Here is a 23,506-nt window from a genome sequence, read left to right as displayed (position 1 = left end):
CACAATTGGTTCTGGAAGTCTGTATTTAACCTGAAGCGTACTTAACCTGAAGCGAACTTTCCCATTGAAAGTAATGGAAAGTGGATTAGTCCGTTCCAGACGGGTCCGTGGAGTACTCAACCTGAAGCGTACTTAACCCGAAGTATGAGTGTAATTGGTTTTGGAAATCCGTACTTAACCTGAAGTGTACTTAACCTGAAGCAAACGTTCCCATTGAAAGTAATGGAAAGTAGATTAATCGGTTCCAGGTGGTCCGCGGAGTACTTAAACTGAAGCGTACTTAACCTGAAGCGAACTTTCCCATTGAAAGTAATGGAAAGTGGATTAATCCGTCCCAGACGGGTCCGCGGAGGACATTAAAAAGCTTCCCTAAAACATTGAAAGCTTCCCTAAAGACGGCTTACCTTCAGTATATGTAGTTTATTGACACATACAGTATATACAACCTGAGCTGAGATGGAGAGAGTCCACAGCATTCACATCCCAAGAGAGTTCCGTTCCTTCCATTGCTGCACCTTCAGATTCCAAGAGACCCCAGGCATAATGTCTGACCATCTCTGCAGCATAAAACAAATTGTCCGCCTCATTCTCTGCCCCCACCTTCAAGCTCGCAAAGGGGACACTTTTTCCTGTTCACTTACCTCATCGCCCGCTGCAATTCTGCCCAACCCTCCTGAAACTCTGGCCTTTTTTTGTCTCTGCTAACTACCCCTCACCCCAGGCAGTGGTTTCACTCATTTTCTGGCCCTGAGAGTCTCTGTAGCTGGGTAGGAGAGCTGGAAGGGGGGGGAGTTCACATCTGGCAGTTGATGCACCCCTTTGGTTTCAGATAAGACATGGATAGATGAGTCTAAAAAGCATGGGATACAAATTTTCACAACCCTCTAGTGGCTACAGTGTCTCATTTACCAGAAGCAACATGTACGCATTAAGGCAACGTGCACCTGGGCACCAAAATACAGTGGTGCCTCGACTTACGGATTTAATCCGATCCGAAGGCACCTTCGTAAGTCGGAAAATTCGTAAGTCGGAAAAAGCCATTGGAAATGCGATTTCCCATAGGAATGCATTGAAAACGGAAAAATTCCTAAGTCGAAGCAACCCTATCTAAAAATCCGTAAGTCGAAAAATCCCTATCTAAAACTGCCACGGTTTTTCCCCCGGATGTCGAGACATTCGTAAGCGTGCAGCCATTTACCCCCATTCGTAAGTCGAAAAATTCGGTTGTCGAGTCGTTCGTAAGTCGAGATACCACTGTAATTTGTTTCAGATTTCTGTGTCCTCAGTAAAATTTTGGAAAGTTGCTGAGGCTAAAGTTGGGGGGAGGGGTGATAGATTCTGGGCAGCTGTTGAATATCAACCAAAGATCTAAGCTAAGTGTGAGTATTTTCTGTCTCTTGCTCATCGTGCCTCTCTCTCCTCTCCCAAGAGCAAAGGATCATTACTCAACGGAGATCCCTTGTACCGCTCCAAACTTTCGCCAAACCCTTGGACGGACCTCTTCATCTGGGCTGTGTTGTTGAACCGCAGAGAGATGGCCATGTATTTCTGGGAAATGGTGTGTATGGTGACAATTATTAATATAGTTAACACTGAGGTCCAGCTCCAAAGGGCCTTCGGGCGGTTCACTCACTGCGAGAAGTGAAGCTACAGGGAATCAGGCAGAGGGCCTTATTGGTGGTGGCGCCTGCCCTGTGGAACGCCCTCCCATCTGATGTCAAGGAAATAAACAACTATCTGACTTTGAGAAGACATCTGAAGGCAGCCCTGTTTGGGGAAGTTTTTAATGTTTGGTGGAGCCGCCCAGAGTGGCTGGGGAAACACAGCCAGGTGGGCGGAGAATAATTAATAAATTATTATTATTATTATATTATGATTGTTATACAACCAGCTGGAAATGCAGGACAACCAGGCAGTGATTTTGCCACATCTGGATACGATGAGAGTATTTCCCCCTCCTAGCTCTCAGCTGCCTGCAGCTTTTTTGGAGGGTTGTTTCCTTGCCTCTGTCTCCACTGATAGCCACCCTTTCCTCTCGCCCTTAGGCACCCGATGCAGTGGCTGGGGCTTTGGCCGCAGCCCGGATTCTCCGAGAGCTTTCGCACCAGGAGCAGGAGGCCGAGGAAGAGGCAGCCATGAAGTACCTCGCCATGTGCTTTGAGAACTTGGCCATTGGTGTGGACATTATGGAGGCTGGGGTGGGGTGGGAAAGCAAGACCTGAGAGGAACAGGCAGGAAGGGAAGGCTAGCTGTTTGCAGTCAATGACTGCAAAGCAGCCTCAATTCTTTCCGGTTCAGACTCCGAGGAAACTTGGTTTTGACCCTTTAAAGCCCTTTACGGCCTAAGACCCTCGTATTTATGGGATAGTCCAGGCATCCCCAAACTGTGGCCCTCCAGATGTTTTGGCCTACAATTCCCATGATCACTAGCTAACAGGACCAGTGGTCAGGGATGATGGGAATTGTAGTCCAAAACATCTGGAGGGCCGGAGTTTGGGGATGCCTGGGGTAGTCTCTCCTGGTATGCCCCACGGAGGACCTTAAGATCCATAAATAGTAACACCTTAGAAGTCCTGGGCCTGAAGGAAATCAGACTAGCCTCAACTAGAACGGGCCTTCTCAACACTGGCTTCGACCTGGTGGAACTGGCTCCGACCTGGTGGAACGCTCTGTCTCCTGAGACCAGGGCCTTGTGGGACCTGATTTCTTTCCCCAGGGCCCGTAAGACAGAGCTGTTCCACCTGGCATTTGGCCTGGAGCCAACCTGATCCCCTCCACCATTTTTTCCTTTTCCTTTTCCTTCCGTATGAGGCTGCATTTTAATTTTAATGTATTTAATCTTGTTCTTAAGTTTTATTTTAATCAGTTGTTTTATACCGTATCTAGTGTTAGCTGCCTTGAGCCTTGGCCGGGGAGGGCGGGGTATAAATAAAATTTATTATTATTATTAATTTATTATTCTAAAGAGCGTTTAGGTCGCTCCTTGTTTGTTTCGAACCAAGGAACCCGTCGCCTTCCAGGTACTGATGAACTGCAGCTCCCACCATCCCTCGCCGTTTGCCATGCTTGCTGTGGCCGATGGGAGTTGTAGTTCAGCAACATCTGGCGACCCAAAGGCTGCCCACACTTGAACGTTGCCATTGGATAGCAGAGAGGATGGAGAAAGGCATTTTTGCACTGTCGCAAGAGTGATATAAGACCCAGGTGGCTTTGTGGGTTAAACCACTGAGCCTAGGGCTTGCTGATCAGAAGGTCGGCGGTTCGAATCCCCGCGACGGGGTGAGCTCCCGTTGCTCAGTCCCAGCTCCTGCCAACCTAGCAGTTCGAAAGCACGTCAAAATGCAAGTAGATAAATAGGAACCGCTACAGCGGGAAGGTAAACGGCGTTTCCGTGCGCTGCTCTGGTTCGCCAGAAGCGGCTTTGTCATGCTGGCCACATGACCTGGAAACTATACGCCGGCTCCCTCGGCCAATAATGTGAGATGAGCGTGCAACCCCAGTCGATCACGACTGGACCTAATGGTCAGGGGTCCCTTTACCCTTTACCTTTAGGAGTGATATGCCAGTGTTAAGTCTCCTGCACGGTTTGTGGGACGTGTTGGAAATTCCTTGACATTGTAAGTAAGCCTCTCCTCCTCCCTTTCTTCTCTCCCACCCCACCCCCCACCCCAACTCCAGGTGTATTTGGGGAATGTTACCGAAACGGGGAGCCCCGGGCCTACAAACTGCTGGTGCGCCGCTCCGAACTCTGGGGAGGAGCCACTGTCCTCCAGCTTGCTCACCAGGCTGACGCCCGCCTGTTTTTTGCGCATGATGGTGTGCAGGTATGGTTGTGTCCAGAACACTGGACCGCTGCAAGGATGCTTCTTGCTCAAGCGTCTGCTACAGAGCTGCTGATTCCTCTTTCCCTTTAAGAGTTTTGTGAAGCAGCTAACATTGAGCAGGATCAACAGCAACTCCTATAGTGCGGGAAGCTGTGTCGCGTCCTTACAAATGAAAGGGGAAAAAATTGAAAGGCACAAATACAGGATGGGTGACACCTGGCTTGAGAGCAGTACATGTGAAAAGGATCTAGGAATCTTGGCGGACCACAAACTTGACATGAGTCAGCAGTGTGGTGCAGCAGCTGAAAAAGCCAATGCAATTCTGGGCTGCATCAATAGGAGTATAGCATCTAGATCAAGGGAAGTAATAGTACCACTGTATTCTGCTCTGGTCAGACCTCACCTGGAGTACTGTGTCCAGTTCTGGGCACCACAGTTCAAGAAGGATACTGACAAGCTGGAACGTGTCCAGAGGAGGGCAACCAAAATGGTCAAAGGCCTGGAAACGATGCCTTATGAGGAACGGCTTAGGGAGCTGGGTATGTTTAGCCTGGAGAAGAGAAGGTTAAGGGGTGATATGATAGCCATGTTCAAATATATGAAAGGATGTCATATAGAGGAGGTTGTTTTCTGCTGCTCCAGAGAAGCGGACACAGAGCAATGGATTCAAACTACAAGAAAGAAGATTCCACCTAAACATTAGGAAGAACTTCCTGACAGTAAGAGCTGTTTGGCAGTGGAATTTGCTACCAAGGGATGTGGTGGAGTCTCCTCCTTTGGAGGTCTTTAAGCAGAGGCTTGACAGGCATAGGTCAAGAATGCTTTGATGGTGTTTCCTGCTCAGCAGGGGGTTGGACTGGATGGCCCTTGTGGTCTCTTCCAACTCTACGATTCTATGATTCAAATGTGGAAGGGGTATTTTGTGGCAGCTGCAGCTGTGCTAGTTCTGCCAATCGAAGCTGAGCGGGCATATGTGGGGTACGATGATCTCGTAGGTAAACTGGTCCCACGTTGTTAAGGCTTGGGAGGTTGAGGGGTCCCAACTCCTGCTAATTCTCTTCTGTGCTCTCCCCACAGTCCCTGCTCACCCAGAATTGGTGGGGAGAGATGGACCGAGGCACCGCTGTCTGGAAACTCCTCCTGACTTTCTTCTGCCCCCCTCTCATATTTACCGACCTCATCAAGTACAGGTGGGTGAGCCCTGTCTGAAACTAAAATTGTTGCCAAGAGACTGTTGTTGTTGTTGTTGTTGTTGCATGCCACCCCAATCTCCGAGCAGTGCGAGATTCTCGGGGTTCCAGGCTATTACTCAGGGCTCGGTTTCCTCTGGAATGAGGGACAGCAGAGACTGTGGTGTCTTTATGATATATGGTTTAAAGGTAAAGAGAAAGGGACCCCTGACCATTAGGTCCAGCCGCGGACGACTCTGGGGTTGTGGCGCTCATATCGCTTTATTGGCCGAGGGAGCCGCCATACAGCGTCCGGGTCATGTGGCCAGCATGACTAAGCCGCTTCTGGCGAACCAGAGCAGCGCACGGAAACGCCGTTTACCTTCTATTTATCTACCTGCATTTTGACATGCTTTCGAACTGCTAAGTTGGCAGGAGCAGGGACAGAGCAACGGGAGCTCACCCCGTTGTGGGGATCCAACTGCCGACCTTCTGATCGGCAAGCCCCAGGCTCAGTGGTTTAACCCACAGCGCCACCCGCGTCCTGATATATGGTTTATTTACACATATATACAACGTGAGCCTACGATGGAGGAGCTCACAGCATTAACACCCTAGAAGGCCTTGCTTCCCTGGGAGCCGTCAGGGCCATGCCTTGATGCTAACCATGCTTGCTCTGAACCTGAGCGTGGCTTCCTCTTTCGACAGAGCCATGGATGAGGACCTGTACCAAGCTGAGATGGACAGCCTTGACACGGACGTGAAAAGTACCATCGGAGACATGCTATCTGAGTAGGGGGAACGGTCATTCCTTGGGAAGGTGTGGGGAGGGGGGACCCTAACTTTCAGCACTGCTGCCACAAAGGAGCCTGGAGGCTGAATTCCTTGCATAACCTGCGGCCCTTCATATGCTCTTGGTATATAGGTTTCCTCAGGCCCTGCCAGCATCATCAGTGGTCAGGGATGTTGAGAGCGTTCCCCGCCTCTGATTTAGCGATATTCCAGGTCCCCGCTTTGAGTGTCCAGCATAGTCTGCCATAGCCAAAGGATTTCTCTGGGGCTTGGTGCATTTTAAAATTATTATTACTTTTTAGCACACACTGACCCGGGGCTTTTAAACACAGCTGCAGGCATGCCAGAAGCTTGGTTGGAATCAGGTCACTTTTATCTCTCCGTTCCTGAAGAAAGGCTCCGAAGGAGAGAGATTCCAGATTGGGGTGCAAGGCTGAATATATGAATTGGTTAGGTTAATCAGTTTGAAATATATTACAGTGGAACCTCGGTTTTCAAACGTAATCCGTTCCAGGAGTCCATTCGGCTTCCGAAACGTTCGAAAACCGAGGATCAAGGGGCTGGCTGCAAAGTCAATGGGTAAAAATGAAAAACACGCCTCGGAAGCAGTTTGAGGCGCGTTCAAAAATGGACGCATTCACTTCTGTGTTTTCGACGTTCGGCTTCCAAATCATTCGGCAGCCGAGATGTTCAAAAACCGAGGTTTGACTGTACCCAGCTTGCTGAATTAGGCAATGTGGATGTTGTGTGTGTGTGTGTGTGTGCGTGCGTGCGTGTGCACGCGCGCATATGTGAGCATGTGTAAAACAGGTACTCATAAAAATTGCAGGTGGGAAACACCACTTTAAGAGGCCTTCTCCCGTTTCACAAGCAAAGGAAGGAATCACATCTGAACCCTACATTTAAAGCACTCCTATACCAACGTTAACTGCCATGGCTTTCCTCAAAGAATCCTGCGAATTGTAGTTTGTTATGGGTGCTAATTGGAGACCGCCCACAGGACTATAGTTCCCAGCGCAGTCTTTTTTTGGGGGGCGGGGGCTGCCATGACTGTTAAAAGTAGCATAAGACCACTTTAAATTATTCTGGGACATATATGCACATAATTAAAGCTTTTCTTTTAATTGCTTCTCATTTAAGGATTAGTGGCTAGGGGAAACCCAGCCAGATGGGCGGGATATAATATAAATAATAAAATTATTATCACCATTAGTATCATGAAGCCCGTTAAAATAACGGGTGGCGACAGGGCGCGCCAATCCCGGTTCCGCCTGAGGAGGCTGGAGGGATGGCGAGTGGGGCCGAGCGGGGACATACCGGCTGAGGCGGCAGTGGGCTGAGGAGGGCGGCCCGGGCCGAGGCAGCGGGCGTGGAGCTGAGGGGGCCGCCGGGGAGGTCAGTGGTGAGGAGCGGGGTGTCGCCATAGCCTCCGCCGCGTGAGGGTGAGGCGTGCCCGTGAGGAGCCACGAGGGGCGGCCGGAGCTGCCGGGAGGTGGGAGGAGGGGGTCCCGCCATTGTCCCGCCCAGAGGGGTCGCGCTCCTGCTGCTGCTGGAGGAGGAGGAGGAAGGAGCCCGGAGCTTCAGTAGTAGTCTGTGGGATTGCTCAGTAGCGCAATCCCACAGACACAGGGACTGGATGCAGAGACACTTGGACTTTATTATATAGGATTAGCAGGAGTAATAGTAATAGTAGTTTTTATCCATCTGCAAGCTTAATCTATAGATGAATTGATTAGTTGACCAGAACCCATGTGGCGAATACCTCTACAGTCAAACTTTGGTCCCCAAACGGCTTAGTTGCCGAACAAATCGGCTCCTGAACGCCACACAAGCCCGAATGTAAGTGTTCCAGTTTGCAAATGTTTTTCAGAAGCCGAATGTCCGACGCAGCTTCCGCTTGAGTGCAGGAAGCTCCTGCAGCCAATCGGAAGCCATGCCTTGGTTTTTGAACTGTTTTGGGAGTCGGACGGACTCCCAGAACGGATTAAGTTTGAGAACCACTTAGATTTGGGTGGCAGCCCTAATTCTATTTTATCCTACTCATTACCTCCTCTCATCCTTTCCACTCCTTGCCCTCTCCTAGCAACCCAGACCCTCCCTTCCCTCTTTCCACTCGCCCGACTTGGCTACGACGGTGGCGTCAGTTCTGGGTAGCTCCCGTGACGGCCTTCCTGGGCAACGTCGTGATGTACCTACTCTTCCTCTTCCTCTTCTCCTACGTCTTGCTTCTGGATTTCGACCCCCCGCCTCCCAAGGGCCCTTCCGGCACAGAGATCGCTTTGTACATCTGGGTCTTCACGCTGGTCTGCGAGGAGGTGCGCCAAGGCTGTTTTGTGGGCTCCCTCCCCCTGCCGCTCAGGGTACGGCGGTACTTCCAGGACACTTGGAACCAGCTCGACATCACGGCTCTGCTGCTTTTCATGCTGGGGCTCGTCTGCAGGTCAGAGGAATTTCTGCACTAGGCAGAAATTATTATATATACATATAATTTTTAAATTAAATTTTCTAATTTACATTTCAAAATACAGTCTTACCTTGGTTAATGAATGCCTTGCGAGTCAAACGTTTTGGCTCCTGAATGCCACAAACCCGGAAGTGAATGTTCCGGTTTGCAAATGTTCTTTTGGAACCCAATGTCTGGCGCAGCTTCCGTGCCTTCCTATTGGCTGCAGGAGCTTCCTGCAGCCAATCAGACACCGCACCTTGGTTACCGAACATTTTGGAAGTCAAACAGACTTCCGGAACGGCTTCCATTTGGCTTCCAAGGTATTCATTTAAACAACCTTAAATCAATGACTTCCCTTCTTTTCTTTCTGTGGTTCATTTTGCATGCCATACATCCCTGCATATTTTACATGAACTAAACCATTCAGTAATCTATTGTTACATCCATCGAAACTTATTTACACTGTTGAATTAATCTTAATGCTACCAGTGTTTTTAAATGAACACAATTTTCACCCATATATTCAGTAAACATTCTCCAGTCTTCTTTAAACGTACATTCTTCTTTTTTCTCTTATTCTATATGTTAAATCTGTAAGCTGTGTGTATTCCATCAGTTTAAGTTGTCATTCTTCTTCAGTTGGGACCTCGCTTGTTTTCCACTTTGGGGCTAACGAAACACAGGGCGCAGTAGTAACATACATAAATAGTCTGTTTTAACACTGGGAATTCCCCTCTGAATTACCGCATTTTTCACTCCAAAAGGCTCACTTTTCCCCTTCCATAAAGGAAGGGAAAATGCCTGTGCATCTTATGGAGTAAAGGCCCGCTCACAAGAGCAGGCATAGGAGCTGCGATTGGGAGAGGTGCCTGGGTAGGCCGGGCCGTCCTCTTATATACCTGCTGGGATTGACAAGGCATCTGACCCTCACCTGAATCTCATAGCTCTCCTGTAGCTGCCTCTGATTAGTTATAATTTAACTCTTGGGGGAAATACCGCATTTTTGGACCATAACACGCACCTAATTTTTAGAGGGGGAAAAGGGGAAAGCCCCATTTTTGGGGGGATCAGCTCACAGTTGTGCAGCTTATTTTGCAAAGAGGGAAAGCTCAATTTTTTTGAGGAGCAGCTCAAAGTTGTGCAGCTTCTTTTGCAAATGGGAAAAGCCCCATTTTGGGGGGGATCAGCTCACAGTTGTGCAGCTTTTTTTGCAAATGGGGGAAAGCTTCAATTTTGGGGATCAGCTCAAAGTTGTTGAGCTTACTTTGCAAAGGGAAAAATCCTGTTTTATGGGGTTCAATTCACAGTTCTGCAGCTTCTTTAGGAAAGGAAAGGGAGCCATTTCTACAGTTTCCAGACAGATAATCTAATCAGCCAGTCACATGTGCTGGGGAAACAAACAGCCTCCCTCTGCAGAACATTCAACAATGGAGGGCGGGGCAAGGGGGCAGGCCGGGAAGGGAGCTAGCATCCCTTATCTCCCTCCCCGATCTCTTGCAATCAGCTGTTGAGCGGTTTCCTTTAAACACCCTCTTTCCCTCTTGTTAGCCTTTAGCTCCAGGGACCATACATTTGCTCCATAACACGCACAAACATTTCCTCTTACTTTTTAGGAGGACACAAGTGCGTGTTATGGAGCGAAAAATACGGCAATTAGCATCACATGTCATTTGCAATGTGCATGGAAGTTGCCGAACCAATTAACCAACTAGAAGGATTACGGTTAATAGCACCAATTTTCCTATAACTTGATATTGCTGGATAGTTTTGATGAACTGCAAAAGCATTTTTAGTTTGCTTTCTGTTGCCACCCTGGAACTGGGTTATAGCTGACCGAAAGTCCAGAGGCAGCATTTTTATCAATTTACAATGGAGTGGAAGGTTCGCAGGCTAGGAAGGACTTGCTCACAAATTTATTGACAGCTGCACGAATTATGATAGCTAGGAAGAGGAAGGGGGCAAGCAGCATCTAAAATGGATGAATGGTATAAAGAGGCATGGGATATGGCTATTAATGATAAATGAACATGTGCCATTAAGGTAAGATGGGGAATATGCAGGAGAAATTAATTTGAGGAGATATGGAGGGTGTTTGTAGAATTTGTACTGTTAAAATTGAAAGGGAGCCAAACCATCGCAAGAGGTGTTGAAATTTTAGGAAGTTGGATAGTTACAATGGAATGGTCTTGGTGATGGGGTGCACATTTTGATTCTTATTTTTTGTATGATTATTACTTTGTCAAAATAAAATAATAATAACAACCGTGAAAAACCCTTAAAAAAAACCCAAACATACAGTATTTAAAGCAATATAAAAACTTTACAAAGTAGACGCTCACCGTGAAGACCCGTTTATCCAGCCAAAAAAGCCTGTCAGAACAATAATATTTTCAGTTGTTTCTAGAAAGGGCAGATAGTGTTGTTTTTCCCTTTTGAAATTTTGTGGCCCCCCCAAAAAAAAATGCACCTGGGGCAACTTCCGCTGTGATTCTACCACAGGGAATTGTGAGGTTGGGAATTGACTGGCTCTTGAGAAGGGAAAAGGGATTGTTTGTCTGCAAGGAAGGAAACATTCTTTTCATCGGTTTCTTAACCCACTGTACACCTCTCAGGCTGTTTCCAAAGTCATATGAATCTGGACGCACCATTCTCTGCCTGGACTTCATGGTATTCACCCTTCGTCTCATCCACATCTTTGCTGTAAACAAGCAGCTGGGGCCCAAGATGATCATCGTTGGCAAGATGGTGAGCAGATGCACCTGCGATTTGGGTGGGATGTTGCAAACAGCAGGCCTTTCGAGTGCGCAAGAGCAGCTGCCCCAGTTTGGGATATTGGGATCAGTGCTAAATTTACGTATAAGCTAAACAAGCTATAGCTTAGGGCAGGGGTTCCCAAACTAAGGCCCGGGGGCCGTATGCGGCCCAATCGCCTCCTAAATCCGGCCCACGGAAGGTCCGGGAATCAGCATATTTTTACATGAGTGGAATGTGTCCTTTTATTTAAAATGTATCTCTGGGTTATTTGTGGGGCCTGCCTGGTGTTTTTACATGAGTAGGGTGTGCCCTTTTATTTAAAATGCATCTCTAGGTTATTTGTGGGGCAAAGGAATTCGTTCATATTTTTTTCAAAACATAGTTCGGCCCCCCACAAGGTCTGAGGGACAGTGGACTGGCCCCCTGCTGAAAATGTTTGCTGACCCCTGGCTTAGGGCCCCACTCTCTTGGGGCCCCCCAAAAAAATTAAAGGAAAAAAACACCTGGATGTACATTTCCAAAATATAAGATAAAAAACAAATTAAAAAAACCTACATACAGCAACAGTGTTTTGTGTTGTGTAGACTGCTATTTGTTATGTGCAAATGGTTTTACATACCTATTGATTCGAGTTAGCAGATTTTATTTTAGAAAAACAAGCTCCTCTTTTCTTTCATCTCTTCTGTCGAAAGGGTGATTTTTGCTCTCTCCTTCGTCTCTCTTTAGATGAAGGATGTCTTCCTCTTCCTGTTCTTCCTTGCGGTGTGGCTTGTGGCCTATGGGGTCACCACTGAGGGGCTGCTGCTCCCCCACGACCGACGTCTCCCCTGGATCTTCCGCCGTGTCTTCTACCGTCCTTACTTGCAAATCTTTGGGCAGATCCCACTGGATGAGATTGACGGTGGGTGTCCTACGGGGCTCTGGCTTCCATTCTAGACTGGCACCCCACCTTTGCCGACTCGGAAGGGATAGGGAGGAACACAGGAGAGCGTAGCCAAAATAATCAAGGAGTCGGAGAGCTTTCCCCTATGAATGCCGAGGCTTTGGGCTCATCCAGATTCACTTTTCATTCCGTGCTTTCTAGGCACAAGTCCAACCTCTGTATCCAAGAGCTTTTTCCTTATTTGCCCCTCTGATTTCTCTAAGAAAAGCTGCTCTTTAAAGCTAAATCGGAACAGCAATTTGGGTCTCCTGCACCTTGCCATTTGCTCTGATTCAGCTGCAAAGAGTAGGCGTTTGCCAGGAAAACCACTTCCGCATTTTACGGAGGTGGTGTTGTGGGCATGGCCCGTCTCGAACCTCGCGAGGGGGCTGAGAGTTCAGCCCTCTCGCGAGACGGGGTTCCCGCCTCCGTCATTCCCCAGCTGACCAATAGGGCCAGCCGGGCGGGGCTTCCCCCGCGTTTAAATCAGGCTGGAGGCGGGAACTCTGCCTCTCCTTTGGCCGGCACTGTGAGCGATCGGATCACCCACCCACCCGCCCTATGGTTAGGCAGTTAGGCAGGTTAGGCCGACGCTGCTATGGAGTCAGTCGGTCGCCTCGGTTGGCCGTGGGGCCAGGTAGGACTTTTTCCACTTGGATTAGCCAATCTGGTTTTTTCGCCTACCTCATAGCATTTCGTCACAACTTGGTTTGGTGGTTAGGCATTGGAAATTTGCATAAATAAAGAATGGGGGGGGCAGATTACGTCATCCTCTGCCCGAAATTGGAGATTTAATCCCGTTAAAGGGGTTCCGGGGGCGGTAGCTTTGTCCTGGGCCTACGGAGGTCAGGGCCTTATGGCACCCCCCAACGGTGGCCACAGAAGGTGTCTCAGTAGATGTACATCACTGGGCTCCTTTCTGGTGGTTAATTTCTCCCAGACTGTAACACACGGGTTACAGTCGGATATAGTCGGTTAGGGTCCAATGCCTAAGCCAATACCGCTCAACATTCGCAACCAATAAAGTTGTGGCCTTTTCACCCACTTAAACTCATTTCACTGTGTCTTGTTCATTATTTCTGGGGAGGGAGGGACATTGCCACACAAAGCACTGGGTGCACAGAAAAAAGAGTGCTTGGACAATGAGCCCCCCCCTGGCCCTCCCCACACTATGCCCCTGCTTTTAGGGGCTCCAGGGAGCTGTACTCTAAGGAAATCCCACCTCATTCTCCCCTTCCATCTCCAGCTTCCCTGTTCAGAGCGTCAAACTGCACTTACGATCCCTTGGCCATCTATATGGAAAACGCGGAGCCTTGCACCAACACCTATGCCAATTGGCTGGTGCTCATTCTCCTCGTGATCTTCCTGCTGGTAGCCAATATTCTGCTTCTCAACTTGCTCATCGCTATGTTCAGGTACCTACCGCGGTCGTCGGCACCTGCCGTGAATCGGTGCGCACAGAGCGAGCGGACGAGGTTCAAAAGCGAAGGCGCGCCAATATGAAATAGGCATAAGCGGGCGGACATTGGGGGAATGCCTGTATACCAAGTCAGACCAGTAGTCTCCTCTACTGGATTTCAGGGCAGTGGAAAGCTGAGGTTTGTCTGTTTGTGGCTTACCATTTCACCTATGATATTTCTATCCCTTCTGCACCCCCCCTCAACAACAGCTACACGTTCTCCAAAGTGCAAGGCAACAGCGACATTTATTGGAAATCCCAGCGCTACAACCTGATCCTGGAGTATCACAGCCGCCCTGCCCTGGCCCCGCCGTTCATCCTGATCAGCCACCTGCACCTCTTCTTCAAGCGACACGTCCGTAAAGTGCAGTCGGCAAAGGGGAAACACTTCTGTGAGTGCTGGGATGGGAGGCAGGAGAATGGGGAAGGCAGAAGGGACACTCTTGTCTAGAATCCAAGAGGGCACAGCTGCCCTTTCCTTTCTTCCCACTCTCACACCTTCTGGTGTGTGTTTTTTGCACTCCCACAAAAACCACACCACGTTCATCATGCCGCTGGCTAAAAAGCCTCAGCTGCTTAAACCAATTATTATTATTATTACTAGTCTCATTCAGCCCGTTAAGAAAACGGGTGCTAGAGGTGCGACGGGGCTGTGGCCTTCCCTCCCTTTCTGCGCTGGGCCGCGGGGCGCGCCGGGAACGCAATTAAACAAAGCGCTCTCCCATCGTGTCCTGCGGCCGAGCGCAGAGAGGGAGGGAAGGCCGCAGCCCCGCCGCTCCTCCCATGGGCCAGGTAGGGTTGTCAGGGGGCGGGGGCGGCGGCCCGCGGCGGCAGCCCAATGCCGCCATCTTGGTCCGCCGCTGCAGGGGGGCGGGAGGCAGAGGGTTGAGGGGGGGAGAGAAGGGGCACGTGTGTACCTCCCGCCTCTTCATCCAGTCCCTGTGTCCGTGGGGCACATGCGCATTAAGGGAGGAAACGGACTAGACGCAGAGACACCGGGACTTTATTATATAGGATTATTATTATTAAGTTCGTATACCGCCCTATACCCGTAGATCTCAGGGCAGTCCACAACATAAAATTACAATAAATCGTACCTTGGTTCTCAGACAGCTTCGTACTCGTACGTTTTGGCTCTCGAACGCCACAAACCCGGAAGTAAGTGATCCAGTTTGCAACAATTTTTCAGCAGCCAAACATCCAACGCAGCTTCCGATTGAGTGCAGGAAGCTCTTGCAACCAATTGGAAGCTGTGCCCTGGTTTTCAAACTGTTTCGGTTTTAATAATCACAGTGAGGGAACAAAGAACTCGTCTCCTAGAATGGTGGTGCTCCCAAATAAGAGCTACTCACCCAAACCTCCGCCCCTATTAATCTAGGTCACTCCTATGTCTTGTAACCTGAGCTTGTACTCTCCGCGTTTTCTGTTTTAACGCTTTCTGAGCTCTCCGTGTTCTTGGAGAAGGGGGTTGAATGCTGTCCAGAGACTGTGAATCTGTTAACTCTCTCTCTCCCAGTGTTTCTTCGCCTAGCTGTTCCCCATCCAGTATTTCCCAGCTTCTGCCTTCTGAACTATGCCCCTTTGCAAACCACTGCTCCAAATCTATACTGTCCTCCTGTTCCTGGGAAGATTCAGGAGCAGGGGGAGGGGGTGGCTTCCACCATTCTTCCTCAGTGCAGCCCTCCTCAGCACAGTCCCTGACACTCCTGCATTTGAAGCAGTAACTGGTTGCTGGATAGCCAGACTCCCTGTTCACTCCCCTGGCTCTTGGGCTAAGTCATTTATGAATGCTGACAAGTACCAGTCGTCCCAATACACAGCTTTCTCACCCAGGTCTCCCCGCTTCTCCTCTTGTTTTTCCAATGATCTTTTGGGCAGTGCTGGATCTCTCCGACACCCAAGACGAACGGCTGCTCACGTGGGAGTCGGTGCAGAAAGAAAACTACTTGGTTGCTCAGGCCCGGCAGAAACGCGACTGTGACACGGAGAGGCTCCGGCGAACCTCCCAAAAGTAAGGCTTGTGGGGAGTGGAGGCAAGGAAGAAATGTGGGAGGGAACTGAAGAGAAAGGGTTGGGATGGAGAGGTAACGTACCAGGGAATGCCGTAAGTCTGCTTGGGAAGGAGTTAGTTACACACAGCGCTATTTTTCTAGGAAAAGAGGTGCCATAGGTCACCATGAACACCTCCCTCGTTCTCTTAGAACGGCAATGGTGCCCATCTGAGATGTGCCGGAACCGAGTTCCAGTGAGTTCTCACTCAAATAAAGCCCTGGTTACACGTTCAGTTCGCCCATAGCTGCCAAGTCTCCTGTTTTCCCCGGGAAAACCCCTTTTTTACTTACCTTTTCCTGGTGGTCCCCCGTATCACTTCATCTCCCATTTTTCTCCATTATTTTCTCCTGCCGGCGGCCATTTTTTTTCTTTCTGATTTGCCCTTCTATGGGCACCAAAAATGGCCGCCGCCAGCTTCAAAAGTCGCATGTACGCATGTCCGGAAGTGCATAGACGTGACTTCCGGTGTTGGCGGCGGCCATTTTGGTGCCCATAGATGGGCGGAGCGACACTGGAAGTTGCGTCGGCACACTTTCTGACATGCGTACAAACGACTTTTGAAGCCGGCGGTGGCCATTTTGGGTGCCCATAGAAGGGCAAAGCAACACCGGAAGTTACATCGACGCAACTTCCGGTGTCAAATGGCTGCCGGTCCCGGATTCTGCAGTCCGGAACTTGGAAGGTAAGAGTTCGCCACAGTGTTCAAGGACTGTTCATAGAATCATAGGAGTGTTGGAAGGGACCCTGGGGGTCATCTAGTTCAGCCCACCCCCTACCCCCACTATTTTTCTTCCACACTTATGTGTGGTTGAATCTGTCGGTTTTGTTTTCTCTTTGTTTTTCGTTTTTCCAATCTTAAATTCAGTATGCATCGGTTTGTGGATTTTTTTAAGTCCTCATCCTCATGAAAATTCGTTGGTCCACATTTCTCCTAATACAAGCCTTTTTTAATGCAATTTTTCCTAAGGCATGTTTGTATTTTACTTTCACTAATACAAGCATTTTAAGGCATGGCTCCCCACGGTGTGCACACACACACACTACACATTTTTGTGCATATTATTTGGTTGAAGAACTGCACTGCAAAATTCAGAGAAGGGTGGATTTTGAAAGATTTTAGTTCATGAATTGTTGTAGGAATCATGAAGTGGATAAGTTTGCATTTAAGATATGAAGCGAAACCAAATTTCTCCTCCAACCCTGTTTTTCAATGTCTTCCAGAATTGCAGCGACACTATATATTCAAAGCACCTGACTTTCCCCCAAAGAATCCTGGGAAATATAGCTTCTTACAAGAGCTGGGCATTGTAGCTCTGTGAGGGAATAAACTACAGTTCCCAGGGTACTTGGGGAGAAGTCAGAGGTTTTAAATATATGTTAGTTAGGTAATTAAAATACCCTCATTGCTAACCTTTGACATATTGGCACACATAGACCTGCTCCCACATGTCTGCTGAAAAAGAAGGCTCTAGTACAGGTACTCCCAAACTTCGGCCCTCCAGATGTTTTGGACTACAATTCCCATCTTCCCCAACCACTAGTCCTGTTAGCTAGGGATCATAGGAGTTGTAGGCCAAAACATCTGCAGGGCCGCAGTTTGGGGATGCCTGCTCTAGTACAACTCCTAAGATATACTTTATTATTTATTATTATTGTGTATTAAATTTATTTATCATTGTGTACCGTGTTTCTCATATTTTAAGACATGTCTTATATTAATTTTAACTCAAGAAAATAAGCCTATGGCTTATTTTCGGGGGTGCCTTATTTTTTGCCGAGCCCCGACTGAGCGGGAACCAGCAAAGGCAGCAGCCCGCTGGGCTGGGGTTTGCCTTCCTTGTGAGTCTGTTCTTTTACCTCTTGGCGTTGCTATCACTCACTCACGTCAGTCTCTCTTTCTCCTCCTCTCTCTCCTCCCACTTTGCGTCGGAGATCTAGGCTTCAGGGGCTTCTCCTCCAGCCGCGCTGCAGGCTATTGTTTCGCCCTGGTTCACCCCAGGGCTTTTAGGGGGTCGCTTAGCCTCGCGTTGCCCCTAGACCCCTTAGGCAGCAGCTTCGTGCACGGAGCTTTTCTCAGAGCTCCCGCAGAGCGCGTCCGATGCGAGCGCGAGGAAACCGGAAGTCGGCTCCCGCGCGCTTTGCCGAGCTCCAACGGAGCGGGAACCAGCGAAGGCAGCAGCCCGCCGCCGGCTTGGAGTTCGGCAAAGCGCGCGCTGCTGCCTTTGCCGGCTCGAGCTCCAAGCCGGCGGCGGGCTGTGCTTTTGCTGGTTCCCGCTAAGTCGGGGCTCAGCAAAGCGTGTGCTGCTGCCGTTGCTGAACCCCGACAGAGCAGGACTGAGCGGGAACCAGCAAAGGCAGCAGCCCGCCGCCGGCTTGGAGCTCGGCAAAGCGCGCGCTGCTGCCTTTGCCGGCTCGAGCTCCAAGCCGGCGGCGGGCTGCTGCCTTTGCTGGTTCCCGCTCAGTCCTGCTCTGTCGGGGTTCAGCAAAGGCAGCAGCACACGCTTTGCTGAGCCCCGACTTAGCGGGAACCAGCAAAAGCACAGCCCGCCGCCGGCTTGGAGCTCGAGCCGGCAAAGGCAGCAGCGCGCGCTTTGCCGAGCTCCAAGCCGGCAGCGGGCTGCTGCCTTCGCTGGTTCCCGCTCCGTTGGAGCTCGGCAAAGCGCGCGGGAGCCGACTTCCGGTTTCCTCGCGCTCGCATCGGACGCGCTCTGCGGGAGCTCTGAGAAAAGCTCCGTGCACGAAGCTGCTGCCTAAGGGGTCTAGGGGCAACGCGAGGCTAAGCGACCCCCTAAAAGCCCTGGGGTGAACCAGGGCGAAACAATAGCCTGCAGCGCGGCTGGAGGAGAAGCCCCTGAAGCCTAGATCTCCGACGCAAAGCGGAGGAGAGGAGGAGAAAGAGAGACTGACGTGAGTGAGTGATAGCAACGCCAAGAGGTAAAAGAACAGACTCACAAGGAAGGCAAACCCCAGCCCAGCGGGCTGCTGCCTTTGCTTGTTCATGCCGGGTCCAGCATGTCTTATTTTTGGGGGATGCCTTATATTTTTTAGGCTTCAGAAAATCGTGCCATGCCTTATTTTGTAGGGATGCCTTAAAATATGAGAAACACGGTATTAAATTTATATACCACAATTCTATGATTCTATGCTTGTTTAATTAGCCAAAGGCCTGCGTGAAGAGGAATGTTTATGCCTGGTGCCTAAATATATGTAACGAAGGCAACAGGCAGGCCTCCCTGGGAAGAGCATTTGCAAATGGGGAGCTCCCACAGAAAAGACCCTGTTCTCATGTTGCCACCCTTGGGACCTTTCGCAATGGTGGGCACACAAAGAAGAGCCTCTGATGAAGACTGCAGGGTCCAGAAGGAACTCAGAAATAACTCTCCCTGTCTTCTGGTGGAAAGGGGTTCCCACCAATACCTCCACTCCATTCATTCCGAACATGCAGCTTTTTGCATGGATATTGAAGAGTTTTCATTATGACTTTTTGGAGAGATTATCCAATGCACTTTGGGCATTATTGTGCTGGCAAAGAGACGAGCACGGGAATTGGATCTAGGCAGCGGTCAGAGGAGGTGGGAGAGAGGTGGTTAGAGAGGCTCCAGGTGGGCAGGCGAAAACACCCATCTTGTAACTCCCTCCCTCCTCTAACCCTGCAGGGTGGATCAAGCTTTGAAGCAGCTTTCGGAGATCAAGGAATCGGACCGGCGCTTAAGGACCCTCGAGACGCAGGTATGAAGAGTGGAGCTGAAAGGTTGGGAGGTGTCAGGCTTCAGGGAATCGGCAGTAGATAAGCAGAAAAAGGGAAAGGGAGTCTTCTTACCAGTTAGAAACTTTAATAATCACAGCGAGAGAACAAAGAACACATTCCCTAGAAATGGCGGGGCTCCCAATTAAGGAATCCACCCCTTGCCGTCCCTATTAATCTATGTCACTCCTACGTCCTGTAATCTGAGCTTGTACCCTTTGTGCTTCCTGTTCTGACACTTTCTGAGCTTTCTGTGACTTTGGAGATGGTGTGTGTGTGTGTGTGTGTGAATGAATGTGTGAATGCTGTCCTGAGACTGTGACTCTGTTAGCCCTCTCTCTCCCAGTGTTTCTTCTTCTCCTAGCTGCTCCCCATCCATTATTTCCCAGCTTCTGCCTTCTGAACCATGCCCCTCTGCAAACCACTGTTCCAAATCTATACTGTCCCTCCTGCTCCTGGGAAGATTCAGGATCCGGAGCAGGAGCAAGGGGAGGGAGAGGCTTCCACCATTCTTCCTCAGTGCAGCCCTCCTCAGCACAGTCCCTGGCAGGAGGAAGGAAATGGGAGGCCACTGGGAGATGATGAGGCGCACAGCCGTTCCAAATGGGAGTAGCCAAAAGATGGGGAGTTGAGGCAAAGGGAGGGGGGAGATTGGGCGTGTCTGTATTTGTGTTGAGGGGCTAAGACGGCAGCTTTCCGATTTGTCCCATCCCCTGTGACATCATCTTCCCACCATTTCTCCACTTGCTTCCACTAGATGGAGTACTGCACCAATGCCCTGTCGTGGATGGTGGATGTCTTGGCCCAGAGTGACATTGCGAAAGGGAGGCAGGCTCCTCCTACTCAGAAAAAGGGTAAGTATGCAATGATCCTGCCAGTACACTAAAGCCCGATTCTATCTCTATAGGTGGGAGGGTGGCTGGGGGTGTAGAGGGAAAGTAATTTGGGCTTTAGTGCTGGATAACTCCTCCAAAGCTCTTAGTAGGCATTCTGTTCTCGCTCATACTTACATGGCTTCCACATCGGCTGAACCGTTTCCTTTTTCTTTTCCCTTCTCAGCCAAGTTACCACCCTTAAAACAGATGTGCATGTTTTTCTATACTGTGGGGGGAAATACTCTGGGAAGGTTCTGCATATTTCAGTAAACTTTCAGTGTGGTTTAAATTCAGTTGGGGGAAAGTAGACTTGTGCTTGGTGCCTATTGGCTAGCACTCGTGTCCTTACGAACACATCTCTCCACTACCACCACCACCCCAGCTGCCGTGGAGTTTTGCGGCTGGTTTAAAATGCTCTTAATACTTTTTGTTGCAAGTGGAAGGATAACTACACATATGCATAGAAGCATCTCTCTCTCTCTCTTTTAAATATGGACAGTCTTGGAGGGTTAAGACTTTCTATGCCAAAGTCCAAAGCAGACACTTTGCCCACACAGAAAGCAACTGCTGCTTAAATATAAATTTGTATCCACACTGTGTGCACTCAGTCAGCAGTTGCTGTGCCCTGGAAGCACATCAACTACGTTCTAGTCAGACTATTCAGAAGTGAGCTCAGGGAAGAAGCCTGTCGTTGTTTAGTCGTTTAGTCGTGTCCGACTCTTCATGACCCCATGGACCATAGCACGCCAGGCACTCCTGTCTTCCACTGCCTCCCGCAGTTTGGTCAAACTCATGTTCGTAGCTTTGAGAACACTGTCCAACCATCTCGTCCTCTGTCGACCCCTTCTCCTAGTGCCCTCAATCTTTCCCAACATCAGGGTCTTTTCCAGGGAGTCGTCTCTTCTCATGAGGTGGCCAAAGTATTGGAGCCTCAGCTTCACGATCTGTCCTTCCAGTGAGCACTCAGGGCTGATTTCCTTCAGAATGGATAGGTTTGATCTTCTTGCAGTCCATGGGACTCTCAAGAGTCTCCTCCAGCACCATAATTCAAAAGCATCAATTCTTCGGCGATCAGCCTTCTTTATGGTCCAGCTCTCACTTCCATACATCACTACGAAAAAGCCTAGTCCTGCTGTTTTGCAGCAAAATCCAGTTGTGCACAGCACTGATTGCCTGGCGGCTGTGATGTCACAGTCCCACCCATCCTTCCATCCCTTGAGTGGTGTTACAACATTTTAGGACTTGTTTGTGCATTTATTTATTTTTAGATGCACCAAGGTGAACATGTCTGATGCTTTAAAAAGCAAAACAGAACAGCTTGCCGGACGGTGGCAAGACTTAATAATGGAATCAGTGTTTAAACCACTATCTGCCATTTGAAACTGAAGATAGCTGGGAGCTATTCTAACCGTGCAGCGGGGGTGGTGGGTGGTGGGGTGGAAAACTGCAGCCATCACAATTAGAAATTCACATGCTGCTTTCTTTCCTTGCAGCCTAAAATTCTCCATGGAACCTCCAAGAAGAATCAGCTCTTTTTCCTGAAGAGAGGTGAATTGCTGTGACACTTGCCACTCACAGAACTCCAGGCATATTTGTGAAGCGGGTGAAGTGGGGTGAACCTTGGTTACCAGAGGCTTTGCCACAGATGATGGGGAAACTTGGAATTTCCCAATGTCCCGGGCAGTTTACCTGTCAATGTTTACAGTGGAATAGAAGACAGCCCAGAACCAATACCCACTTTCACTTGAAAACATTGCTATAGACTATCTACACACCCGTAATCTCTCAGACATGCTAAGGTTCTTGAATCGAAATTCTTGTTTCTGTTGAACCATTCAGGACTTCTGCCACTCAGGTTAAAGAACTTAACTAGGAGACTGTGGAGAGAGAGAGAGAGAAATGGTTCAAATTTCAAGTTGGCCATGAACTTGGCCCATTTCAGTCTTCAATTTCTATTTCTGCAAATGGGGGAAAGAATGACCTACCTCGCAGGGTTGCTGTGAGAATGAATGTGACATGGACAGTAAAACGAAACCTCTGCAAGATGGAAGTGCAATAGAATGGATTATAATTATATTTTACATGCAGGCCAGAACATCAATCAGCTGATGACTCCTTTTGTTAGATTTTTTTTAAATGACATGTTCTTTATCCTTGTGTGCAATTAACAAGGGTGGGTAGGGCAATTGGATTGTTGTTTTCATTATTAAAAGATAAAATTAAATACGGTACTTGCATTATGCTTGCATTAAGACAAGCTCCCTTTCAGAGAGAATGTTTATGGCAACGTGTCCTTCAGATTAAAGGAAAAGAATGTTTTCTTGTATGTTTTGATTTGTGAATGGCCTTTCTTCATTGAACGAAAACTGTTAATGGAGGAAGGGTATTTACACATTAAGAGACCCTAAACATGAACCAAATCCCCGCCCCCCCCATCAAAAATGCAGCTTTCATTGTCCAAGAATTACTACCTTTTCTAGTGCTGCTAGAGAAGTATTACGCAGTGGTGTTTGATTGTTCTCAGGACTGCAGCAAATGGCAGAAGGAAACTGCTGTGCTCTTTCATAGATTTTGATATTTTGTAATAGATTTAAATGCATTTGATAAAAATAATAATAATAATAGTGTTAATAAAACATGTTCTAGAAGCCTACGGTATGTTACAACTAGAGTTCTTGACAATCATCATGGTAAACTTCCCTGAAGCCTAAAAAGAAATGGCTTTAGCTTTCCCGAACATGGGGCAAAATCAGAGAAAAAAATAAAGTCTTCTTCTACCATCAGAATTCTCAATTTGTGAACCACACCCTCCTCTGCTGTTAGAGACTGCTGGTGTCTCTTTGCACCCTGTCATATGCTCTAGTAATCTGTCGTTTTTCTTTTGTTAAAGAAAAATATGTCTCATCTACTGTAGGCAGCCTTAGGCGCCATATGTACTTCATGTTGGGTGCATGTTTACACTGTGTGCCCTAGAAACAAGATTCACTCACCCACTCAAGAAGATTTCACTTCCAGAAATGCTGGAAAGGGAATTAAATCCTGAAGTATTACAATACTAGCACATTGGAGACTGTGTGTACTGAGCCATGCATTTTAAAGCACATGACTCCCCTCCCTCTCCCCCAAACCATGACATGCTGGTAATCACATCACTAGGGAAATTATATGGAAATACACTTTGGAAATGACTTTTGGAGGGTCCATGAACCTGAAAGGGAACTTTACACTATGGCTGGCCCTACCATTAGGCAGAGTGAAGCAGCAGTCTCCAAAGCTGTGTCCCCGAAGCCCCTTGCTGACTTACATTCTTCTGCGCTCATACCAGGGTGATGATGACTAGTTGTTGCTGTGCTATTCTTGCCTAGCTGCATTGGCTCCCAGTACGTTTCCAAGCACAATTCAAAGTGTTAGTGCTGACCTTTAAAGCCCTAAATGGCTCGGCCCAGTATACCGGAAGGAGCATCTCCA

The 23,506-nt window shown here is 48.8% G+C and overlaps 1 protein-coding gene across 1 annotated transcript in view; it reads left to right on the top strand.

The window, feature by feature from the left end:
* Positions 1–22,824, top strand: part of TRPM4 (transient receptor potential cation channel subfamily M member 4) — a 47,859-nt gene extending 25,035 nt beyond the window's left edge. The window contains exons 12-25 of the mRNA XM_035134745.3: positions 1,430–1,558; positions 2,046–2,175; positions 3,679–3,824; positions 4,902–5,014; positions 5,702–5,785; positions 7,869–8,225; positions 10,844–10,976; positions 11,712–11,886; positions 13,154–13,322; positions 13,577–13,758; positions 15,245–15,377; positions 19,075–19,147; positions 19,921–20,017; positions 21,532–22,824. Of these exons, the coding sequence (XP_034990636.3) occupies positions 1,430–1,558; positions 2,046–2,175; positions 3,679–3,824; positions 4,902–5,014; positions 5,702–5,785; positions 7,869–8,225; positions 10,844–10,976; positions 11,712–11,886; positions 13,154–13,322; positions 13,577–13,758; positions 15,245–15,377; positions 19,075–19,147; positions 19,921–20,017; positions 21,532–21,536 (1,926 nt within the window). The 3' untranslated portion in view covers positions 21,537–22,824. The remainder of the gene's footprint in view (positions 1–1,429; positions 1,559–2,045; positions 2,176–3,678; positions 3,825–4,901; positions 5,015–5,701; positions 5,786–7,868; positions 8,226–10,843; positions 10,977–11,711; positions 11,887–13,153; positions 13,323–13,576; positions 13,759–15,244; positions 15,378–19,074; positions 19,148–19,920; positions 20,018–21,531) is intronic.
* Positions 22,825–23,506: the final 682 nt, after the last annotated feature.

This window comes from Zootoca vivipara, chromosome 12 (genome assembly GCF_965207765.1).
Source record: "Zootoca vivipara chromosome 12, rZooViv2.hap1.1, whole genome shotgun sequence".
Classification (NCBI taxonomy): domain Eukaryota; kingdom Metazoa; phylum Chordata; class Lepidosauria; order Squamata; family Lacertidae; genus Zootoca; species Zootoca vivipara.
The sequence above is the reverse complement of the archived record's forward strand: the minus strand, read 5'-3'. Positions and strand labels throughout refer to the sequence as shown.